General features: G+C 50.9%; 2 protein-coding genes across 3 annotated transcripts in view; one reads left to right on the forward strand and one right to left on the reverse strand.

Annotated features, from left to right (window-relative positions):
- Positions 1-7,208, forward strand: part of TEKT1 (tektin 1) — a 10,413-nt gene extending 3,205 nt beyond the window's left edge. The window contains exons 3-8 of one of the 2 annotated variants that reach the window (XM_027848737.1): positions 1,797-1,962; positions 2,297-2,425; positions 2,901-3,044; positions 4,595-4,817; positions 6,398-6,594; positions 6,968-7,208. In XM_027848737.1, the coding sequence (XP_027704538.1) occupies positions 1,797-1,962; positions 2,297-2,425; positions 2,901-3,044; positions 4,595-4,817; positions 6,398-6,594; positions 6,968-7,127 (1,019 nt within the window). In that variant the 3' untranslated portion in view covers positions 7,128-7,208. Of the gene's footprint in view, positions 1-1,796; positions 1,963-2,296; positions 2,426-2,900; positions 3,045-4,594; positions 4,818-5,638; positions 6,595-6,967 lie in introns of those variants that run through there. The other variant, XM_027848738.1, reaches the window with a different exon arrangement.
- An 11,177-nt stretch (positions 7,209-18,385) lies between these two features.
- On the reverse strand, positions 18,386-21,961 carry FBXO39 (F-box protein 39). The gene is made up of 3 exons (XM_027848755.1): positions 20,873-21,961; positions 18,978-19,154; positions 18,386-18,514 (listed from the first exon to the last, which is right to left on the reverse strand). Exons 1-3 carry the CDS (start codon positions 21,896-21,898, stop codon positions 18,386-18,388), a joined length of 1,332 nt encoding a protein of 443 aa, XP_027704556.1. The 5' UTR covers positions 21,899-21,961.
- Positions 21,962-22,949: the final 988 nt, after the last annotated feature.

Below are 22,949 nucleotides of genomic sequence, written 5' to 3' on the forward strand. Positions count from 1 at the left end.
GGGGGGGGGCTCAGCCAGGTGCAGAGCCATGGCTGGTAGTGGTGGTGGTGAGTTTCTGCATCTATAAAATGAGATGATTTTAGAGTCGAAAGGGACATCGGAGGCTTTATCATCTCCCCCTCCCCATTTTTACCATTAATTTGTTGATTTTTCATTCTCAAGAATTGAATTCAAACTCAGGATTTACTGTGTGTGCTGGGCTGGGCAGTGTGCCTCTTTCATCCATCAGCCAACATCAGCCAAACAACATTGGTTAATTGTTTGCTTGCCGCCAGTCTGCACCACACTCAGATGTGGGGACCAAAGCCTCCAGAGAAGCAGGGCCTGCCCTCAGTGAGCTGACATTCTGTCCGAATAATGGCCAAATCCCACTGGGGTGGGAGGCCCTGGCAGGGGTTGGTGCTGAGCTTGGAAGGGCACAGGGCCTCTTCAAGGTGACCTGAAGGAGGAGGTGGCCTGTGCTTAGTGCTTGAAGGGTAGGTGGGATTTCAGCTGGGGGAATATAGGGGGAGGGACGGCAAGCCATTATGTGAATGGTCTGGACAAAAGAAATGGAGGTTAGTGGGAGCACGGGCATGGGGAGGAGTCGGAGAAAGGTCTGAGCTAGAGTTGGGGCGGGAGGGGCTTGAGACCAGATTTGGATCAGCCTGGTTGGCAGCAGGGAGTCTCTGCTCCAGACCTTCTGTGGAGAGACTGATGGGCGCTGGTGGGCAGAGTGAATTGGGGAGTGAGGCTTGGACCTGGAGCCCTTGGGGCCTGCTCCTTGCCATTGTCCAAGGTTAGGCTTAGAGGTTAAAGACCTCGGAATCAAGAAGAAGGCACAGGCCAGAACACGAGAGTGAACTTAATTAAGAGAGAAGTAAGTTTTCAAGGATTCCAAAAATCAGTAGCCCAAGCAGAAGACAGGGGAGGCGCAGTTTGTCTGCAGAAGGTCGAGAAGTGTTCTCTGAAAGTGTGACCCGGGAACAGAGGCTCAGAATGTGGAGGCCTGAGGGGGCAACAGGCCAGCCTTCGGTCAAGCCTGCACTGGCCACACTGCTGTGGGAGCGCTGTGGAGCTGCAGTGGAGGAGAGAGTGTCTGGCCCAGAGAAGGGCATTCAGGAGGTGGAGGGGGTCCACACGGGTTTGGTCTGGAGGAGAGATGGACTAAACAGGGCATGGGGAGTTTGGGAGTCCCCTCTCTTGGAGGAGGGCTGAAGCCAGAGGGCAGAACCAGCAGGGCTGGGGGAAGGCTAACTGAGGCTGGGGGTCAGGACAGATTTTCTGGCATAAAGTGGAAGGGGCTGCTCAGGGCAATTGGATGGACCTTTGTGGGGCTTGTTCGGAGAACAGCCAGGTGGGTTCTAATGTGCCTTCCTGCCTGGGAGTACTGGCATCCTGATTCTGCCCCTGTCATGGGGCATCCTCAGATGTGTGCTTGGATTTATCCTCAAGTGTCTCTGTGGGATCGCCCATCCAGGTGGGATGTCCAGCAGGCCAGTGGCCATGTGGGCCCAAGGCTCAGAAAGGAGGACCCACAATTATGGAAGCCCAGTATTGATAGGAAGTAGGATTGGCCCCGGGCATCTGCTGTACCAAAGAGGCAGAGAGGAGCTAGGCACTAAGTGTACCACTGAGGGTTTACGGGGCCGGCAGCAGCCCAAGGGAGAGCAGGGACCATTTCACTTTGGTGCCTGGCACATCTAAGGCTGGTTGACTGACTGATTGAATGAGAAGGGAGTCAGCTTTGCTAGGATGGCCAACCAGGGCTCAAATGTTGGTCACTGATTGCCTGACCCTCTGTGTGTGCCCTGTAGAGCAGAGACTTGATGAAATAAAATTCTGGAAGAAGGAATTGGATGACAAACTCGATCAGCTCATAAAGGAGACTGAAGTGCTGTTCACATTTAGGACGAGATTGGAGAAGGCCCTGGAGAGCTGCCAAGAGCCCTTGTACATTGCCCAGAAATGTCTGATGTATAGGTGGGCGAAAGGGAGGGGAGGGAGGGAGAGAGAGGGAGGGAGAGGAAGGGAGAGAGGGAGAGGGGAGGAGAGGCAGAAGGACGGAGGGATGGAGGGAGAGAGGGAGAGAATAAAGTGGGGAGAGGCAGAGGGAGAGAGAGAGAGAATCAGGAATCAGGATCAGAGGTCGGCTCAGAGACCAGGGAAAGGGGAAGAAGTCAGGGTGTCCTCAGACTCCGTGAGAACAGAAGGCTTCAGTGGAGTAGAAACAAGGTCTGTTGGGTGAGAGCCCCTGGCCAGGGGTGTTCCTCCATCACAGCCTCCCCAGTAGGGCCTCCACCCTTCTCTTGGCCAGGGAGCAACGTGTTGGGATTGACCTAGTATACGATGAGGTGGATCGTGAGCTGGCCAAGGAGGTGGAGGTCTTGCAAGGGGTCATATCCCTGCTCCAGCGCACCCTGGAAGAGACCTCAGAGCAGCTCAGGTATGGGTGGGGCTGGGAGGAGGGCTCCCTGCCCGCTGCCTTCCCCTCATAGCCTGTGCAGCAAGGACCCATGTGCAAATCCCAGCCACCGGGGGCAAGTCCCTGCCTCGGCTTAACCTCGATGGCCCCAGAGGCCCTCACATCAGCTCTGCCGTTCCGGGGTCCCATCCAAGGAGGGAAGCAGGGGCCTGGGTTATTCTGGGGCCATCCTACCCACATCCAAACTTTTCAGGCATTATAGAGTCCAAGTGTGGCAGCAGAAGCCAGGTTTGGAGGGGGCCCACTGACTCAGGAAGCCTGTGAGAGGGGTACGGGGAGAAGGCCCCAGACCTCAGACCCAACTTGGAGGGAGAGGCTTCGAATGAGGACAAGTGACCTGCTGGGGAAAGGGAGCCTGGGACCGGCTAAGTGGAGGACTCGTCGTGCGCGGGCGTGTCACGTGCACGTGCGTGCGCTTGGTTCTGGGCTTTTCCAGGTTGAACCGAGCTGCTAAATACCACCTTGAGAAGGATCTGAAGGACAAGTTTGTTGCTCTGACCATCGATGACTTCTGTTCCTCACTCACCAACAACAACCCTGATATCTGCTATGCCCGTAATGTTGTCAGAATTGAGCCCAAGTACGTGGTGGGGGGGGCAGGGCGGGCTCCATATATGAGGCACGGTGCTGGAGAGAGGGTGGGATTTCCTTCTGCACCCATTCCTGGTTCTGGCTCAGCCGAGGCTGGTGGGGATGGCTGGCCACGGAGGGCCCCAATGGCAGGGGGTGCAGGTTAGAGAGAAGCTTTTGGAATTTCCCCTGCTGACCTCCTCTGCAGGGAGCAGGCAGTCCCCACCCGCACTGCCTCCTTGCCCTATCTGGGTTCTCCTTCTCACGTTCCTGGTGGGTGTAGACCCAGCTGCTTCCCAGAACCCTCCCAGCTACGCCCCAGCCTAAGCTCACAGGATTTCTGCTTTGGTCACTGTTCCCAGGGCCAGGCCAAGTGAGGCCGTGGCCTCCACTGAGAGCCGACCTTCTTGCTTCCTCAGGCCTCCTGTTGCCTCCAGCTTGTCTCACTCTTCTCAGCTCTTTGTAGACACCAAAGGCCAAAGGCCTGCCTTGACCCCCCACCCCTTCCCTTCCCCTCCACTGTACTGTGAGGTCTAAGTGAAAGAAAAGTGGTTTATCAAACCACCCCTGGCCTTAGGCCCTGAGCAGCTGAGCCCCACTCCTTTGGGGCAGGGCAGGCAGGCTGGGAGGGGAGAAGGTCTCCTCTTTAGGGACCCATGAACAGCAAAACCCTGATCCAGCAGCAAGGAAAGGGGGAGGGGTGCAGGAAGCAGAGGGGTGCGAGAGGAGGCCCTCCCTCCAGACAGAGGCTGTGGTCTGCGGGCCCAGCTTAGCAGCTTGGGAGGGGGCAGTCTGGGATGGCAGGAGAGGCTGTGTCCTCAGAGGCCAGAGCTCTGAGTCCAGTGGTATTTGGGGCTGGGGCAGAGGGTAGAGAAGACAGCTGTGCTGGGGCGTGGGATAAGCTCAGATCAATGCGGCACATGCTTTGGGACAGGATGAGCTTGTGGACCCAGGCATGGGGCCCAGCTCTGCTCCGAGTCAGCGCCTTTGTTGACTTCTCTTGGAAAAGTCCTTTCTTTCTCGGTGGCTGCCAAAGACCATGGAGAAAGCTGGGTCCATGTTGCTTGGCCAGTAAGGCTCCTGTACGACCGTTGAGAGTGAAAGAAATTCCAATGGTGTCCAAGAAAGCAGCTGTTGAAGTGGGCCAGGGCCCGGTTCCCCTGATCCCACGTTGACCCAGCCCTGTTCTGGACCTGGGGCATTGGTGGGACTCTGGGACGCTGGTTAAGTTCTTTTTCACTCATTCAACAAACATTTCAAAGAGCTTATGGGTAAAGTTCCTGGCTTCTGAGACACCTAGGTGAGTGTGTGAGGCTGAGGTCCTGCCCTCGGGGAGCTGGCAATCTGGCAGGTGATGAGGAGAGGTCTGTCCCCATGAGATGCAGGGTGGTCTGCTCTCTGCATAGGGAGATTGTCCATCCCCAGCCAGAGGCCCTGGTCTGGTCTGGTCCCCGTCCTTGTACAAAGATCCTCCACGTGCAGGCAGCAGCCTCTGCGTCATGGGCACTGGCCTTTGGCCTTTGGCCTCCTGGAGTGTCCCGGTTGTACCTTCTCTTTCAGCTCTGTGAGTGTTGATGACTGGGTGGATTTCTCCAATGTCAATGTGGAGAAGGCAGATAAACAGAGGAACAACACGCTGGCTCTTGAGGCCTTGATCGACAGAATTCTGTCCCAGACAGCCAATGACCTGCGCAAACAGTTTGAGACTGTGAACCTTGCTTTACAAAACCGGATCAAAGAAACAAAAGATGCCAAGGATAAGTTGGCTATGCACCTTGCCAAGGTGATGCTTGGGTGGCAGTGCCGGGGGCAGGGGTGGGGCTGCACCGTTGGCATCCAGCCTGCAGAATGGGCAGCTGCCATATTGGGCAAGGGGGCCAGCCAGTCACCTTCTGCTTGTTGGTTGTGGCTTTTGTTGGAAGTTGGGGCGGGATCCCATCTAAGTCTGGCCAAGGCTTGCTTTCCTGGGCCAGACACAGACAACCTACAGGGCATGCTTTGAAGTTACTCAGGAGCATCAGATCTTCCAGGTTTAGGCCGAAAGGGCCCTCGGGCATCCTTTCATCCAGCCCCATGTGCTATTTGTGGAGGAGCAGGTCCAGAAGAATCTGGGGACTTGTCCAAAGCTAAGTCTGCCCCTGCCCCCCAAGCCCCTAGGCCCATCTCAGTTTAACATGCCTTTCAAGAATGCCTCCTGTGCCAGGTGCACCTGCCACATGCGGAGGCTCCAGCTAGAAGCATCTGCCCCCTTCAGGTCTGCATTCAGCACCCTGGTCAGTGGTCAGCTGAGCAGCCTCCTTGGGCTCTGGCCTCAGACGCCCCCTAGGCCAGTTGTCAGCCTTCTCCCCTCCTCCACTAGCCTCCATTCCAGGGCTCAGCTAAAGACCCCTCTGAGCTCTCTGGTCCATGGGAGTCCCAACTCCCTGCAGCTGATACTCCAAGGCCACACCCCAATCACATAGCCATAGCCAAGGATACACACTTATTCCCTTCCTGCTTCGTTTTATCAGTCTAGAACGTAGTGACCATTCCAGAGGGTTGGGTGCAGGATCCTGGCTTCAGCCCTGGAGACAGAGTGTAATGTGGTCATGGTGCTTCTGCCAGGCCCCATGGTCAGGGACTCTGCTCAGAGGGGAGGCAGGTGCTGGGTACCAAATGAGCGGTGTAGACAGAGGCCTGAGGCAGCAGGAGGCTTTGGAGAGGGAGCAGGTGGGCCTAGAGGTAAGACTTAGATGAGGGGGGAAGACTGAGGAGGGCTTTGCTTGCACAAAACATGGAGATGGGACTCCAGGTGGGACATGGGAAGTGCAGCCTGATTAGAACCAAGGATTTGTGTGGTGGGAGGGAGTAGCAGAGGAAGAGGCTGGAGACAGGTGGATCAGGAAACAGACTTTAGAGACCCATGGTAGCTTCTGATCTAGCCCATTTGTAGACAAGTCTGCATGAGTGAGCGTTCCAGCCAGGAGGAGGAGAGGGTGTGGTGTGGAGAGAAGGGTTGGAGGTCTGCTTGGACCGTGGGCTATGGAGCAGACCCAGCAGAAGGAGGAGAGGCTGTGGTGTGGGGAGAAGGGTGGAGGTCTGCTTGGACCGTGGGCTATGGAGTAGACTCGTCAGAAGGAGGAGAGGGTGTGATGTGGGTCTACTTGGACCATGGGCTTTGGAGCAGACCCCAGTCAGAAGGATGAGAGTGGAGGGGAAGTGAGAAGGGGCCAGAAGCATGCTTGGACCTTGGGCCACGGGGAAGGCTTCTGCTGAAACTGCAGCCTTAGTGGGTCTGAAGAGGAGGCTAGACCCTGAGCCTCATGGTGCTGGGTGCAGACCTTGGACAGGGATTCATGCACCCACTTGCCTTGGCTCGCTCAGGTGATGGATGAGATCACCTCCCAGGAAAACAACATTGCAGCTTTAAATAAAGCCATCCTTGACAAAGAGGGCCCTGCCAAAGTGGCTCAGACACGCCTGCAGTCTCGGAGCCATCGGCCCAATGTGGAGCTGTGCCGGGATGTGGTGCAGTATCGCCTGATAAAGGAAGTCCATGAGATCACCAGCAACGTTGGAAGGTGAGTGGTGGCCCAGAGGAAGGCTATCCCTCTGCCCCCCAGGTAAAGGCACCGTGGCCCCTGGGTGGGAGATCCCACCTTGGCCGTGACCTGGGACCTAAGTCCCAGGGAGCTGGAGGGTGTTGTTCCAGGTCACTCAGCTGGCGAGAGCCAGAGCTGGGCCTCTTTCCATGGTAGGCCGTGAAAGGCGAGCGTCCTCTGTGGTTCTTCTGTCTTCTTATCAGTGTGCAAAGACAAGGGGCCTGGGCCCCGTGGCAGCAGGGGTCCTTCTCTGAGAATCTGGGTTGCATTAGCCTTGGCACTGGTGGGGGGTGGAGGTTCTGGGTCGGCTGGCCCGAGGCTGTCCGGTATTGGACTGCTCTCTCTGCATCAGGCTAAAGGACATGTTGGCCCAAGCGGAGGCTGAGCTGAAAGGACTGAGCCGCCGGCAGCTCTCGCTGCATGAGGAGATCCAGGTGAAGGAGAATACCATCTACATCGATGAGGTCCTCTGCCTGCAGATGAGAAGGAGCGTCCTCCACAGTGACTTCTGAGCGGGGCGGGCGGCTCCTGCCCCACTGCACTCACATAGCAATAGATTTCCGATTTTCATTAAACCAACGCCATTAAACCAAGTGGCCACAGGCAGAGGCCTCTCCTTGCAACCGGTCGGCGCCTTGGGCGGTCAGGGCAAGTCCCCCGGGGTCCAGCACAGAGACATGGGGTGAGCTTGGGGGCTCCTCAGTAACTGAAGAACACAGGGAGTGTTAGTCCCGTTCACACAAACGTCCGGCTTTGGCTCTGGGCCAAGACGAGGCCTGGGGCCTCTGCAGGATGCTTCTGGCATAGGCTGTGGGTACGAGTAAGCCCAAGACACAGCTAACTCTCGGTGGCCCCTCTGCCTGTGCCCCACAAGCTTAGGAGATGGAGCAGAGGTGGCGCTCTTTTCAGTGCTGTTTGATTTAATTGGGCAGCAAAGAGTGGGTGGGGCCATGCCTTCTGTGCCATGAGCTGCCTAGTTTAGATAGACCCTCGTAAGCACATAGTCCCTCATAAGTGTGCGCAAGCCAGTGAGTGCTGGGAAAGAGTGGCTACCTGTCTTGGGCACCTGCCTGTAAAAGGTGACTACCTATTCTGGTCAGAGCCTTGGGACTAATGAGGCGCCCGGGCAGGGCCTCCTCTGGGGAGGGCTCTCTAAGGGCCTGCCTGGGACAGTGCCACTGCTGCACCTGTGGAGGGGCGGAGCCTTTCCCGCATGGTCCGCAGGGCCTAGCATCAACGTGGCTCCCATGTCACGGGAGACATGCCCAGAAAAGGTCTGCACCAGGAGCACAAGTCTACCTGAAACAAAGCTCTGTGTTTACAGAGACAGGGCTCAATCTTGGGGGCTTCTTTCCAGTCACGTGCTGTTCCTGCTTTACCGGAGATTTTCCCTGGGAACCTCAGGATTTGACTGGGCCCTAGGTGGTCCCAACAAAAGAAAGGCCCCTCAGCTTCAGCAAGCAGTCTGGAGACCCCTAATGTAGTACTGACTTCATTTAAATCAATAAAAACCACATAAGAGACTCCTAGGCAAGCCTATAAAAAGTAAGTAATAAGACAATTCTCCTCCGCCCCTCCAGTGAGCAGAGTGGTAACTAGGAGCCCCGCTGTCTTGTGTAAATTCCTTTGGAGAGGCAGAGCTGGATACAAAGTCCCAAGGCAGGGAGCGACCCAGGACACTGTCCCAAGGGAGAGATCTCAGGGTTCCACTGTGAGGAGAGGTGTCACACAAGTCCCCTGCAGAAGGTCTGTAGTGGATCCCTGGTATAATCTGCCCCCAGACAAGTGCAGTTGCACTGTGGGGAGAGGGTGATTTGGTTATCATTATGGAGAGGCTGATGACACATCTTTAATACCCCAGAAGAGGCTGGCATTAAGCCACGGGTGTGGCATTGAACAAGGTAAAACATAGCCCAGGAGAGAGGTGCCATGGTAATGGAACCCTTCATACAGATGGCAGCTGAGGACTGTGCCATGTACAGCCAAGTTGGTGGTTTAGAAGAGGAACATGCCTGCCTCCATGTTGGCACCCTGCCAGTCAAAGCCTTCTTGATCCCACATTAGTTACAGTTTTGCCAGTGGGTCTCACATCCTCAGCACTTAGATAGTCGAAAAAGGAAAGAGTTCATGGTGGCCCAAGCATCCAGCAATCCTTCCTTAAGGTGCTGCACATCCTCCAGTCTTATAGTGCTTGGGCTCATCCAGAGTCAACCCTCTTTCCTGAGCCCACAGAGTCCCCACAATCCCATGTAGCAGCTAATGGCTGGTACCAGCGCTGGCTTTGTTCCTTGGCAGGGTGGGAAGATTCCCCTTGTATTCTCCTTCCCTTTATAAAGACCTAGTCCATATACCTGAAGCTATTAAGCTGTGCATACCCTTGGACTCAGTAATATTAGGTCTGTATCCCAAAAAGATCAAAGGAAAAGGACCTATATGTGTACAAATAGAGCAGCTCTTTTTGTGGTGGCAAAAAGTTGGAAATTGAAGGGATGCCCATCAATTGGGGAAATGGCTGAACAAGTTGTGGTGTAAGATTGTGGTGGCATACTATTGTGCTGTAAGAAATGATGAGCAGGATGCTTTCAGAAAAATCTAGGAAGACTTGCATGGGCTAATGCAAAGTGAAGTGAGCAGAACCAGGAGAAACTGTATACAGTAACAGCAACATTGTAATAATATGAAAGACTTAGTAACCCATCAAGACAATGATCCACCACAATTCCAAAAGACTTGTGATGAAACATGCTGCCCACCTCCTGAGAGAGCTGCTGGCCTTAGAAGGCTGACTGAAATGGATTTTCTTCCCTTGCTTTTTTCTTTTTTGGTTCTTTCAGTTGGGTCTGCCTCTTCATGACCTCATTTGGGGTTTCCTTGCAAAGATACTGAAGCGGTTTACCATTTCCTTCTCCAGCTCATTTTACAGATAAAGAAACTGAGGCAAACAGGGTTGAGTGATTTGCCCAGAGTAACACAGCTGGTAAGAGTCTGAAGTCACATTTGAACCCAGATCTTCCCAACGCCAGGCCAGCTCTTTCTCCACTATGCCACCCAGCTGCCCCTAGCTGCTTGTATTTGTGGACTTAGCTAATGTGATAGTTTATTTTGCTTGACTAGACATATTTGTAATGCATTTTGTTTTTCTTGCTTTCTGCTTAGGTAAGGAGAGGGGCAAGGGAAAAGAGGAGAGAGAGAATTCTGAATTGGCAATAAAGTTAAATTGAGCTATTGGGGGAAAATTATTTTTAAAAAATCAAGACATTCCCCAATTGAGAAATGGTCAAAGGATATGAACAGGCAGTTCTCAGATGAAGAAATTAAAGCTATCTATAGTCATATGAAAAAATGCTCTAAATCACTATTGATTAGAGAAATGCAAATCCAAACAACTCTGAGGTACCACATCATACCTATCAGATTGGCCAACATGACAAAACAGGAAAATGATAAATGTTGGAGAAGATGTGGGAAAATTGGGACACTAATGCATTGTTGGTGGAGTTGTGAAATGATGCAACCATTTTGGAGAGCAGTTTGGAACTATGCCCAAAGGGCTATAAAAATGTGCACAGCCTTTGACCCAGCAATAGCACTTCTAGGGCTATATTCCAAAGAGATTATACAAATGGGAAAAGGATCCACATGTACAAAAATATTCATAGCAGCTCTTTTTGTGGTGGCAAGGAATTGGAAATTGAGAGGATGCCCATCAATTAGGGAATGGCTGAGCAAGTTGTGGTATATGAATGTAATGGAATACTATTGTGCTATAAGAAATGATGAACAGGCTGACTTCAGAAAAACCTGGAAAGACTTGTATGGTCTGATGCTGAGTGAAGTGAGCAGAACCAAGAGAACGTTGTACACAATAACAGCCACATTGTACAATGACTAATATTGATAAACTTAACCCTTCCCAGCAATACAAGGATCTAAGACGTCTCCAAAAGCCTCATGATGGAAAATGCTATCCACATCCAAAGAAAGAACTATGGAATTTGAATGCAGATCAAAGTATACTATTTACTATTTTTTTTTCTCTTCTGTTGTTTTGTTTCCTCTTTCTGGTGGTTCCTCCTATTGGTTCTAATTTTTACTTACACCATCACTAATCTGAAAGTATGTTCAATAAGAATGTATATATATAGCCTATATCAGATTGTGCACTGTCTTGGGGAGGGTGGTGGGGAGGAAGGTAGAGCAAAATTTTAAACTCAAAAGCATATGGAAGTGATTGTTGATAAATCAAAATAAGTTAATTAAAAAACTTAAAAAAATAAATAAATCAAGAAAGGATCCCAGGGTGTAGTTCAGTCCATGGGCAATAAGGGATCATTGATTAGGGGGGAGGCAACTTGTGTAATAAGGAGGTGGGACAATGTGTAAATGCACCCATTACCTTAGCGTATCTCGTCTCCTACCTGGAGGTTTTAGCTGGGGAGAGGCAGTCGGCTCTGCCCCTTCCAGCTCTGCTGAGAGAAGAAGGCTAGGTTCCCCCAAAGTCTTTTGTCTCTTCCTGACATTCCCCTGCATCTCCCTGGATGTGTATGCAGCATCCATGGTCCCTCACCTCTCTCCTGAGAGAAGGGCAGTATATTTCAGCACCTCTCCTGGAGGCTTTTGGTAAATGGTGCTTAGGTCCAAGTCCTGTCATCCACTGGGGGAAAGTAGGGTCTCAGGTCACTCAGAAGAATCCAAGAGCTGAAAAACATGACAGACCCCCTGACCAGGTCATCCAGCCTCGGCTTGGTTGGTACCTCTTGCGTTAGCCTCTTTCGTACTAGGACAGCTTGAGGTTAGGCAGCTTCTCCTGACCCCTGGCCTAAGTGACCTTTCTGCATCTTCCCCTTCTCTCCCACTTTGCCCCTGATTCTGCCCCTGGGGCCAAGCAGAGGAGGGCTGGTTCCATAGGACCCCTGTCATTCTCCCCTTCCCCAAGTGAACCATCTTTAGTTTGCTTCAGACAAGTCCATGAGCCAACTTTCATCATGGACCATGGACCCACTGGCAACTCTGGCAACCCCAAACCCCTTGCAATCCTCCTGATCTCAGATCCCAAGAATATCCCAGGAGAACCCAAGATGGTATAGATCCCTTAGCATTAGAGGACACAGTTACATCCTGGGCCAGCATGCCTGCCAGGGCCCCTGAGGTTCTCCCGCCAGAGGCCCGGGGTGCTTCCCCATGCCTGCACTTGTGGTCCCTCTGTGCTAGGGTTCAGGTGAGACAAGAGACATACTGAGCCCTCAAGCACAATAAGGCATGGCAGGCCATGCACCAAAGAGAATGAAGGCCAATGAGGGGCAGGGCCCAGGAAGCTGAGGCTCGACCCTCATACTTTCTACTACCCTGGCCACCTGGCCAATCTTTGTCTTCCCAGAAGCCAGGTGTGAGTGGACTGGGCCAGCAGAGGTCTCCCCACCAGGACAGGGCACACACCTACCAGCTGACTTCTCAGAGACCAGGGGGAGCAGCTCCTAATGGAGGAAGGCTGAGGCTCTGGAGAATGCTCCTGCCTCAACCTGCAAGGGCCTCATAAGGCTCAGGCCCTTCTTCTCCCTGGGGAAGGGCTGGAGGGCACTTCTGGTCATTAGGGAAATGCAAATCAAAACAACTCTGAGCTACCACATCACACCTATCAGATTGGCCAACATAACAAAACAGGAAAATGATAAATGTTGGAGAAGATGTGGGAAAATTGGGACACTGATGCATTGTTGGTGGAATTGTGAAATGATCCGAACATTCTGGAGAGCAATTTGGAACTACGCCCAATGGGCTAGACACAGGCTGCCCTGCCACCAAACTCAGGCCTGTTGTGGTGAAGCTCTGTCTACAGTGTATGCTGGGACCTGTTACTTAATAAACTCTACCACCTCCCAGGAGCACCACCCATCTTCCATTCAAAGGATGGGGAGCTCACTGCCCCACAGGGCAGCCCACTAAACTTTGGAACGGCTCCACTTGGGAGCTGTTTCCCTTCTCATGGCCCTGTTCACACTCTCTAACTGCCACTTGGTCCTTCTTCTGTGGAGAGTGTCTTTGAAGATGGGGGATTATGATCAGGTCCCCTCTCTCCCCTGCCAGGCTTCGCTCCCCTGCCAGGCTTCGCTCCCCTGCCAGGCTTCGCTCCCCCAGCTCCTACAACCACTAATCTGACCACAGGACAACGCACGAGTTTGGGGCTACTTCTCACCAAGCTAGGCACTAAGGCTCCCCCAGGAGGAAGCTCCCATGAACACCATGAGATAATGATTGCCCTGCTGATTATAGACTGTCCTGGAGCCTCTCCATCTGATCAGAAAGAACCTGGCACCAGGACCAAGGCTCCACAGTTCTCTGGTGCTGCCAGACATGGGGAACTTTTTATTTTAAATTGGACAAACTTAATGTTTTATGATTTGTCATGAAGGCTGGCTCTCTGAGAGGAAGAGAACAGCCTTTACAGGAAATGTAGGTAATGGAAAACCAGAAGATAGCAATGCATTTAAAAATAATTTTGCTCTTACCTGAATATAAAGTTTACATGTGTATATGCATGGAACTTCACTTGATGCAGCTTTCTGCTTGTAACTGGATTTTTTTGTTTTGGTACATTTTTTTCAGGAATTTTGGGCACCAGAGACAGCTGAAAGAAAGGTGCTGAATAGTCCCAGGGGCTATGATAAAGGGGAGATGACATGCTGTTCTGCAGCCCTTGCTTTTGTTTGGCATTTGACTGGCTATGACATTCCTGGAGAAGCCTAGGTGAGGACCTGACAGGGTCCTAGCTGCTCTGTTTGAGAAAGACAGATGCAGGATAGAGTACCAGCCCTGGATTCAGGAGGACCTGAGTTCAAATCCGGTCTCAGACCAAACACTTGACACTTACTAGCTGTGTGACCCTGGGCAAATCACTTAACCCCAATTGCCTAAAAAAAACAAAAGAAAAAAGAAAAAGAGAAAGCCAGATGCACAGATGGAGACAGAGAGACACAAGGAGGTACTCTGGCAGATGTCTGGGTAATTGAAAAGTCCCCATCATTATTACCATAGCATATCTCTGTACCACACTTTGGATCTCTTAAGGAGCCACTGGAATTTATGGAGCTGGGGCGAGGGGCACAGCAAAGTTAGACCCAAGCTTTCAAACTGCCTCTGTGGCTGCTGTGTGGAAAATGGACTCAAGATGGGAGAGCCTCGAGGGAGGGGACCGAGTACAGTGCATTGCAGTCATTCAAGCTGGAGGTGATGAGGACTCTGGACTGGAGCGGGACCAAATGAGTGGAGATAGACAAATGAGAACTAGAACGAAACTTGGCAACTGATGGGAGGTGAGTGGGGAGAGAGGGGAAGAGCTGATCAAATGGTGGGAGCCAGGGTCGCAGTGCCTCAAGGCAGGAGCTGGGTGCTGGGAGAGCGAATTCTTGCTGGGCATGGTGAGTCCGAGCTATAACCAGTGAATCCAGTTGGAGATGGCCAAGAGGCAGCTGGTGGTTTGGACCTAGATTCTGGGGAGGGATGCTGGCGTTATCAGTCCCTCTCCAGTCCTGCTGGGCCTCTTCCATTCCCCACAATCTTTCATTGATTCAGAAATCACAACTCTGAATCTTTTTTAAAAAAAAGTTTTCACTGATCTATTTTGTTTTTTTTTTTTTTACATCACCCTAATTTATCCAATTATCCCTGCTTCCCCTCCCTCCCAGAGAGCCATCCCATACAACAAGTAGTAATTTAAAAAAAATTTTTAGGCAGTTGGGGTTAAGTGACTTGCCCAGGGTCACACAGCTAGTAAGTGTCAAGTGTCTGAGGCCAGATTTGAACTCAGGTCCTCCTGACTCCAGAGCTGGTGCTCTATCCGCTGCACCACCTAGCTGCCCCTACCTGGGGACCTTAATGGCTGCTTTGAGGATATAAGTCTAGTAATGGAATCTGTGGATCAAATATCAATCAGTCAGTCAATAACCAATTGATGCCTGTTATGTGCCAGGACATTTTAGCTACTTTATTTGCATAATTTTAAGTTGCTTTCCAAAATGGTTGTACTGATCTATTTAGGGGTAGATCTAGTAGTGGTATAGCTGAGTGAAAAGGTCTGGCAACTTTTGGGACACAGCTGCAAATTGCTCTCTAGAATGGCTGGACCAATTTACAGCTCTACTAATAATACACCAGTTTTCTTATAGTGCCTCCAGTATTTATCAATGTCCTTCTTAAATACCAAGTCTGTAGGAGAGAAATTTGACACAAAGATTTGTTTTCCTTTATATCCTAGGTGCATTGATTTTGTTTGGACAGAAGTTTTTCAGTTATATGTCATTGGAATGGTCTATTTTACCTTTTGGAATGACCTCTATCCCTTGCAGGATCAAGAATACATCTCTTACCCATAACTGTGAGGGGTATCTAGTCTGCTTCTCCTTGAAAATCTTTTATAGTATGGTTTTAATATTAAGGTCACACATCCATTTATGATGTATAGTGAAATTTGGTGAAATATGTTGCTTAAAAAGGGGTAGCTAGGGGGTGCCAGCGCTAGGCCTGGAGTCAGGAAGATTCATCTTCATGAGTTCAAATATGGCCTCAGACACCGACTAAGGTGTGTGACCCTGGGTAAGTCATTTCACCCTGTTTGCCTCAGTTTCCTCATCTGTAAAATGAGCTGGACAAGGAAATGGCCAATCACCCCAGTGTCTCTACCAAGAAAACCCACATGGGGTCAAGAAGAGTCAGCCACGACTGCAATAACTCAACAGCAACATGTTGGTCGAAGCCTGATTTCTGCCAGATTACTTGCCAGTTTTCCCAGCAGTATTTTTTTAATCAAATAAGGAATTTGTTCCTAAGTGGTTTCTACTTTCCAGTTTGTTTGGCTTCTTGGGTTCCATTGTTTCTGATCTCCCTTATCTAGTCTGTCCCATTGATACAACACCTATTTTTTTTTTTGTATTATGAAATAGTTTGTATTTCAAAGTTTGTTCATACCAGAAAAACAAATATTCAAATTAAAGTTAATTTTTTCCTTTGAAGGTCTTATACCCTTTGGATACACGCATAGGATAGGCCTTTCCTGATTCAGTTTGGTTTTCGCTTTTCATCTTAAAAGCAGACTAATAAATTTTATGCCTAGGAAATACCTGGCAACAGAGCAACACATTTCTGTGTTAATTATTTTTAAAAATTGTTTGAGTGATCCTAATTAAGAATCAGGATGCTAATATTCATTAAGGAAATCAATGAACAACCATTAAGGATAGAAAACCTATTTTTAACCAGAAGCAGGTTGTGATGAAGGCTGTCTTTATCCTGTCATTTGAGGTCTGGAAGTGCTACTCTCCTGTCATCTCTACCTCCTTTCATCACTTCCCTTGATATTCTAGAGCTTGTATTTTTTTTTCCAAATGAATTTTGTTATGACAACTTATTTGTTATGACAAATTCTTCTGTGTGAGCCCTCAGTTTCCTGTAAAATGCCTGGGCTGATAATTTGACCCATCAAGGGCACCTAGGTGATTTTTAGTTACCTTTTTACTCACGTCAAGTCACCTTTCTATCAGCAATCTTGTTCCGTCCCTTTCCAGACCAAATATTGTTCGCATTGTCAGAGAAGCAGAAGTGAAATGGTATTGACCCAGATCTGCTTTCTTCCTGCCATTACATACAAGCCCAGTTTAAGATGACATTGCCCAGAAGGGCCGGACCCAGAGCTTGACCGCTCCGTGGAGAAGTGCTCCGGATTTCATTCACTATGAGACCATATGTCTGGTGTGTGTGTGTCAGGGAGGTGAAGAAGAAGAGCAGCTGCTCCTGGCATGTCTGACCTTGAGGAGAGGGGAATTAACTATCAGGGCCTGGCTGTGACCAGGGCCCCAAGTTGTGTCCATGACCAGTGAAAGCAGGAAGCGTGTGGAGGGGCTGGCATCAACGGGAGTAGTCTGAGTAGAGGGGCTGCTCCACCTCTCCTGCCTGCCCCCATCCAAAGTTGGGAGTCTTCAAAGGACCCATTTCCCATGTTACTCTTTGAGGACAGAGTAGGGACTTGCATACACTTGCCTGGTAGTAGGATGTGTGAGGGATAGTGTTTCAGTTCCATTTAAGAGACTGGCTGATTACATGTCTTTTGCCTGAGTTTCTATTAGTGAAGTGACGGATACCTGAGTGATTGAGGAATCTTAAGACCGAGTAGGGACAACAATCCTCGTTGACCCCCTCCCCCCACAAGCAACTACCATTTGCCTCCTACTCTGTGTGAATTCAGAGATGACAGGATTACAAGTACCCTCCCTTCCCTGCCTTGCTACCTTCCAATTTGCCCACCCCAAGTCAGGCTCTCCCAATTAAATGGAGCATTCTTTGAAAGCCTCTTCTATTTCTTTCTTTTTTTTTTAGTTTTTGTTTTATTTTATTTTATTTATTTTAATTTATTTATTTTTAGTTTTCAACATTCACTTCCACAAGATTTTGAGTTCCAAATTTTCTCCCTATTTCATCCCTCCCCCCACTCCAAGATGGCATGCATTCTGTATATCCCTTCCTCTGATCTGCCCTTCCTTCTATCTCTCCCCCCTTTCTCTTATCCCCTTCCCCTTCTATTGTAACACCATGATGCCTTTGCAGGTGCTCTCTCTGTCTCTGTCTCTCTTTCTTTCTGTCTCTGTCTCTGTCTCTGTCTCTAACACACACCCTTCTGTTCCCACCACTGGAGGTCTCTACGCAGAAACCGAATGACCATTTGTAAGAGACAATTGCGGTGTGGGGTAGGCTCATATTGGACTCAAGGCCTCTCCACACTCAGAGATTCTCTGAATCTGATTTTTGGCGCAGAAATGAAAAAACAACTACTTGACTTCTGCTGACACCATCACAAGGCAAACATGCCTAATAGACAACGCTGGAGCCTTGATCCAAGAGGCCCAAAGCTTCTTCTGCCACCCCCATCCCAGAAGGAACAATCTATCCATCAACCGATAGGACTGAACCCAGCCCAACTCAGAGCCAAGCTCCTAGGGCAGTCAAGCCAGGGGGATGGGGAGCAGAGGAGGAGGAGGAGGAGACAAAGGAGGAGGAGGAAGCTGGGCTATCAAATGGGCAGTGCTGACCCACCTGATGAACGTAGGACAGAGACACTCTAAAGGAATCCAGGATTTCTTTTCTTCAGGAGCTGAGGGCTTTGAGCAGAGAAGCCTGAGCCAGCAGAGAATATTCAGCCCAAGCCAGACCTGGCCCAGAAGCCCCCAGGGATACCCTGACCCCCACATCAGACAGCGTATGCCATTTTAGATGATTGTTGCAATCATTAGGAAGGTCTTGTTGGCATCAGGGCCAGATTTTTCTGCCTGTTATATGCACTTCTTTGTCATTCTAGGACAGAGGACTGACTTTTCCCATTACAAGATGGCCTCCATCTAGTAGGAGCTCTTGAGAGAGGGGAAAGGGACTGCCTTGAAACTGTGACTTTGGGCCTAAGAGAACTCACTGCTAAAGTGTCAGGACCCAATTTGAAGTCAGTCCAAGGGGAGACAGGTCCAGGGCCTGGGTGAGCCTGAGTCACGGAGCGAGGGGGGAAAAAACCAGACCACATGACAAGCAGAAGAATCAGCAGCCCAGGGCAGTTGTAAAGACAGCATTTAAAGGACTAGGGAGGCTGGGAGAGTACCTGGCCCCACACACTCAGGATTCTGCTCTGGCTGCAGGGAGAGCCAGGGCTCTGGGGAAGGCTCCAGGGACAGCTCTGTGGAGGACAGGGCTCAGAAGCCCCAAGGCAGCGAGGCCACTCTCCTCCTGGGTGTGCTCCTCACATCATGGGGTAGACGATGACAAAATAGTTAAATTCTGTGTCGATCAGGTCTCTGTACTTTTGGTAAATGTCCCGCAACATTCTGTCCTCTTCATTCGTCTCATATCTGTTTGTGTAAATTCTCACCTGGATCAACACAGAAAGTCCCACCCCAACCCACATACACGGTGACTGTGGGATCCTTACACAGGCAATCAGTGAGATAAAAGTCCAGTTAGTAAGAATAATAACCCTCCCTCCAAAGGCCAATGGGCAGATTAAGTGGAAATCTCAGCACCTTGTCAAGGTTTCAGAGTCTGAAAGGACAGAATCCCATCCCCTCACTGTGCCAAGGAAAGAACAGAGGAAGTGTAGAGGGACAGGAGCTGGTGAGAGGCCACATTGGGATTGGGACCCAGGTTCTTGCCTTCACTATACTCATCTCCATCTATCCATCCATCATCTTAGTAGCCTGGCACATAGGGGAGGGGCAGACCTCTGCCACTCAGTGACTGCTGACCTGACCGAGGGAGCATCAGCCCTGCAGGCCCAGGCATTGTGGGATATGGAATTCTGGTCGGGAAGCCGGGGTCCCCAGGGGACTGGCTACCTTGAGTGTGCGAAGCATGCATTTGCCCTCTTCCTGGCTCTGCAAGATTCTCTCCACAAATTTGACATCCAGGAAGGCCCAGATTTTGAAGTAAAACAACTTCTCACAGGACAAGATGAGGTGGAGAAGCTCCTCATCCAAGGACTCATGGTTGTTGTTGAATTCAAAAGTTAATTTCTGGGAAAGGATCAGAGACAAAAGGAACCAGGGCTCATGTGGAAGAAGAGGAGGAGCCGGGAGTCCTCTGTTGATCTCTCAGGACCATTTGAGACTGTGCAGGAGAAGGGACCCAGGCACCTTCCTGGCACCTTGGCTACTTGCCTCCTGGGCAGAGACCCCCAGAGGCAATTGGCAGGGAAACCATCCCCATATCTGTCCACAAGCAGCATGGCCAGGAACAGCAAGGAGCTAGAGACAAACAGGGAATGCTGCTGGGTGGGCCTGTGCCCCGGGCATCAAAGACCCCAGGGCAGAACTAAACAGAACTAAACAAGGAGCCTCATGGGGATAGGAAGGAGCTAAGCCTGGAGAGCCTTGGCCGCCAAGCATCAGTCAGTGTTAAGAGAGCCAGTGCAACTGGGACGTCTTGAACAAAGTATCTGCCTGCTCTTTGCCAGATCCTGGCTGCCACTTCCCTCACGACCCTCAGGACCCTCAGGACCTAGAGCTCAGGGCCTGACTCACATTCTTTCACTCCTCAATTCCTGCCCTCTGCTAGAAGACTGGATGGTCAATTCCTTCAAGTCCTTGGACTTCCCATTTCCTCAAACTACTTAGGAATGACCTCTTGGCCCTCCATTCAGCCTCAGCTACACTTAGAGATGGCCCCCCTTGAATAGGCCACCCCCCCACAAATGTTCCACTTCCTTGTTCGTGTGTATGATATTTTATCATTCTGTCTTTCCCTATGCCTTATAACCTTCATCCCCCCCTTTTTTGTTCTCATCGTGACCTCCGTTCCTTCCACTCTCCCCCAGACCATCACCCTATATCCACTGTCTATACTCTCCTGCCCACTTTGTCTTGACCCCTTTGTGAATCAACTCAACTCTACCCCATCCTCTGTTCTTGAATCTCTAGCTCTCCTGTCCTGTCTCCAGTTATGACTGGCTACACCCCAACTCTGAATTATTACCACTACCCACCTCCTTCTCCCCTATTCATGTGCTGCCTAATAGAGCTGGGGAAAACTATGGAACCTTTTTGGCTGATTGAGTTGTCCACACATTTATGTTGGCTAATCCAACCAGGCCTCTGCCACGGTAAGCTATGTAGCCTTTGCCTCCTTCATCAATTCCCTCTCCCATGCAACACAGCATCTGCTGCAGGCCTCTTCTGTCCACAGGCCTTCCCCAGTATCTCCTTCCCCCGCCCTCTCATCTGAGAACTTCCCCTCAAATATCACAGAAAAAGTGGAGGCCAGTCTCTGGAGGCTTCCTTTTTTCTCCTCCTCATCTCACATAGACTCAGATGTCTTTCACCACTTGTATTTCTAATGATGAGGTGACCCTTCTCCTAGCTAAGACTAACCTTTCTACACGCATCCTTAATCCCATTTCATCTTGTCTTCTTCTAGCAGATTCTCCTTTCTCTCTTTCTGTCTCTCTCTGTCTCTGTCTGTCTGTGTCTTTGCCTCTCTCTCTCCCTCTCTCTGTCTCTGTCTCTGTCACTCTCTCTCTGTCTCTCTCTCATCTTTAATCTCTCCCTGTCTACTGTCTCCCTTCCCTGTTCCTTATAAACATGCCAATGTAGCCGCCCCAATTATTAAAAAACAACCATGACAACAGACCATCACTTGATCCATCCATCCCCACCAGCTATCTTCCCCTATCTTTCTCTTCCCCTTCCCTTTCCTTTCCCCTTCCTCCCCCTAGAAGCGGAGCCTCCTGGCCTACCTGCAGCGTGTGGCGGTAGGTGGGCAGCAGGTCAGTGAGGGTCGGCCGCATAGACCAGTCGGGATCACTGAAGTAGCAGCTTCTCAGGCTGACGCTTCTGACGGGAATCTCCTGCAGAAGGATTCGGGTCAGATGCTCGTGCTTCATGACCCGCTCAAAGAAGAAGTTGACCTTGAGGTTGGCGGCGTGCTTGGCCAGCTTGGCCCACGACATGCCCCAGATAACCTGGCCGTGGGGGTCGTGGATGTGACATTTGATGTTGATGGTCCACAGGGAGCTGGCGTTGTTCTCGCCCAAGGTCTCCAGCAGCTCGTCGGAGATGCAATTGTAGTTGAGCGTCAGGACCACCAGGCTCCGGAACATGGCCATGGTCTGGTTGAACTGGGGGCTGCTGTAGACAGCCAGGTGGTGGCTGAAGTAGTCCTCCAGGTTGAGCTCCGAGGTGAAGCTCTCGCTGCGCAGGTGGCTCAGGGAGCCGAGCACGTGGCAGCCCTGCTCCACGGCCAGCCGCGCCCCCTTCAGGTTCAGGTACTCCAGGTGTTTGCTCACCTTCTTCAGGAAGAAGCTCAGACTTTTGATGAAGGCCGTGCGAATGCTGCTCCTCCACACCAGCCGATCGAGCTCCAGGTGCTGGATGGAGAGGGACTTGAGGCGGCTGTTGCTCTTACCTAAGCACGACAGCAGGCCCCGCATGGTCACCTGGAACTTCTTGGTCAGGATGGCGTTGTACGGGTTCAGGAACTTGATCTCCAGGTGCTCCAAGTAGCGGCCAAACTTCTTCACGTACCAAAGCGCCGACTCGAACTCCGACGCGTGGGACCGGGAAGGCCTCCCGCTGAAAGTGATGGTGCGGCACCGCCACAGGTCGGCGGAGTACATCGTTTGGTTCCACTTTCTGCAGACGAGCGCAGCCCGGGACCTGTCCCTGTCTCCAAGCCACCAGAACACCCGGCGCAAGCACACGTCGGGCAGGCTGGCCCAGCAGCTCTGCTCGTAGCACTGGGCCAGGTCACTCTCTTCATCCATAGGGAAATCCGGCGGGGTGTTCCAGGGAAGTGGTGGTGGAGGCAGGTCGCCAAGAGGGGACAAGGAGTCACTTGGTTCCTAGGGGGAAGGGGGGAAGCAAGGAGGAGAGGATCTTCGGTCTCTGTCTGCTTGTTCGTTCATCAGCCGCCCAGCTGGCTGTCCATCTGTTTGGGTGCGTCTGCTTATCTGCCTGTCCATTCGTCCGCCTCCCTGGCCCTGGCCCTGTCTGCCTACCTGCTTTACTGTCTGTCTGTCTGTTTGTCCATCTATCTGCCTGTCTTTGTGTCTACTTATCTGTTTGTTCATCTTCCTGTCTCCCTGTACTGGTTTGTCTGTCTATCTTTCTACCTGTGTGTACTTTACTTGTCTATTACCCATCTGTGCATCTGTCTGCCTCTCTTTCTGTCTCTGTCTCTGTCTCTGTCTCCCTCTCTCCCTCTCCTCTCTCTCCTTGTCTGTCTATCCATCTTTTTATCTGTCTGCCATCTATATTTCTATATTTCTGCCTATCTCTGTGTTTGCCAATCTGTCTACTCATCTGTCTGTATATCAGCTTGAATGTCTGCCCATCTCTCTCTCTGTCTGTCTGCCAGTCTGTCTATCTCTCTGTACATTCCTCTGCTTCCCTGGTTCTGTCTACCTGCCTTACTATCTGTCTTTGCATCTGCCAGTCTGTCTGCTTGTCTGAGCATCTGTCTGTCTGCTTGTCTGTCTGAGCATTTGTCTGTCTGTTTGTCTGTCCAAGAATCTATCTGAGCATCTGTCTGTCTTCTTGTCTGTCTGAGCATCTGTCTGTTCGCTTGTCTGTCTGAGCATCTTCTGTCTGCTTGTCTGTCCAAGCATCTATCTGAGCATCTGTCTGAGCATCTTCTGTCTGCTTGTCTGTCTGAGCGTCTGTCTACTTGTCTGTCTGAGCATCTGTCTGTCTGCTTCTCTGTCTGAGCACCTGTCTGTCTACTTGTCCGTCTAAGCATCTGTCTGTCTACTTGTCTGTCTGAGCATCTTCTGTCTGCTTGTCTGTCTGAGCACCTGTCTTTTTGCTTGTCTGTCT

Source organism: Vombatus ursinus, unplaced genomic scaffold, assembly GCF_900497805.2.
Source record: "Vombatus ursinus unplaced genomic scaffold, bare-nosed wombat genome assembly UNPS02006874.1, whole genome shotgun sequence".
NCBI classification, from domain to species: domain Eukaryota; kingdom Metazoa; phylum Chordata; class Mammalia; order Diprotodontia; family Vombatidae; genus Vombatus; species Vombatus ursinus.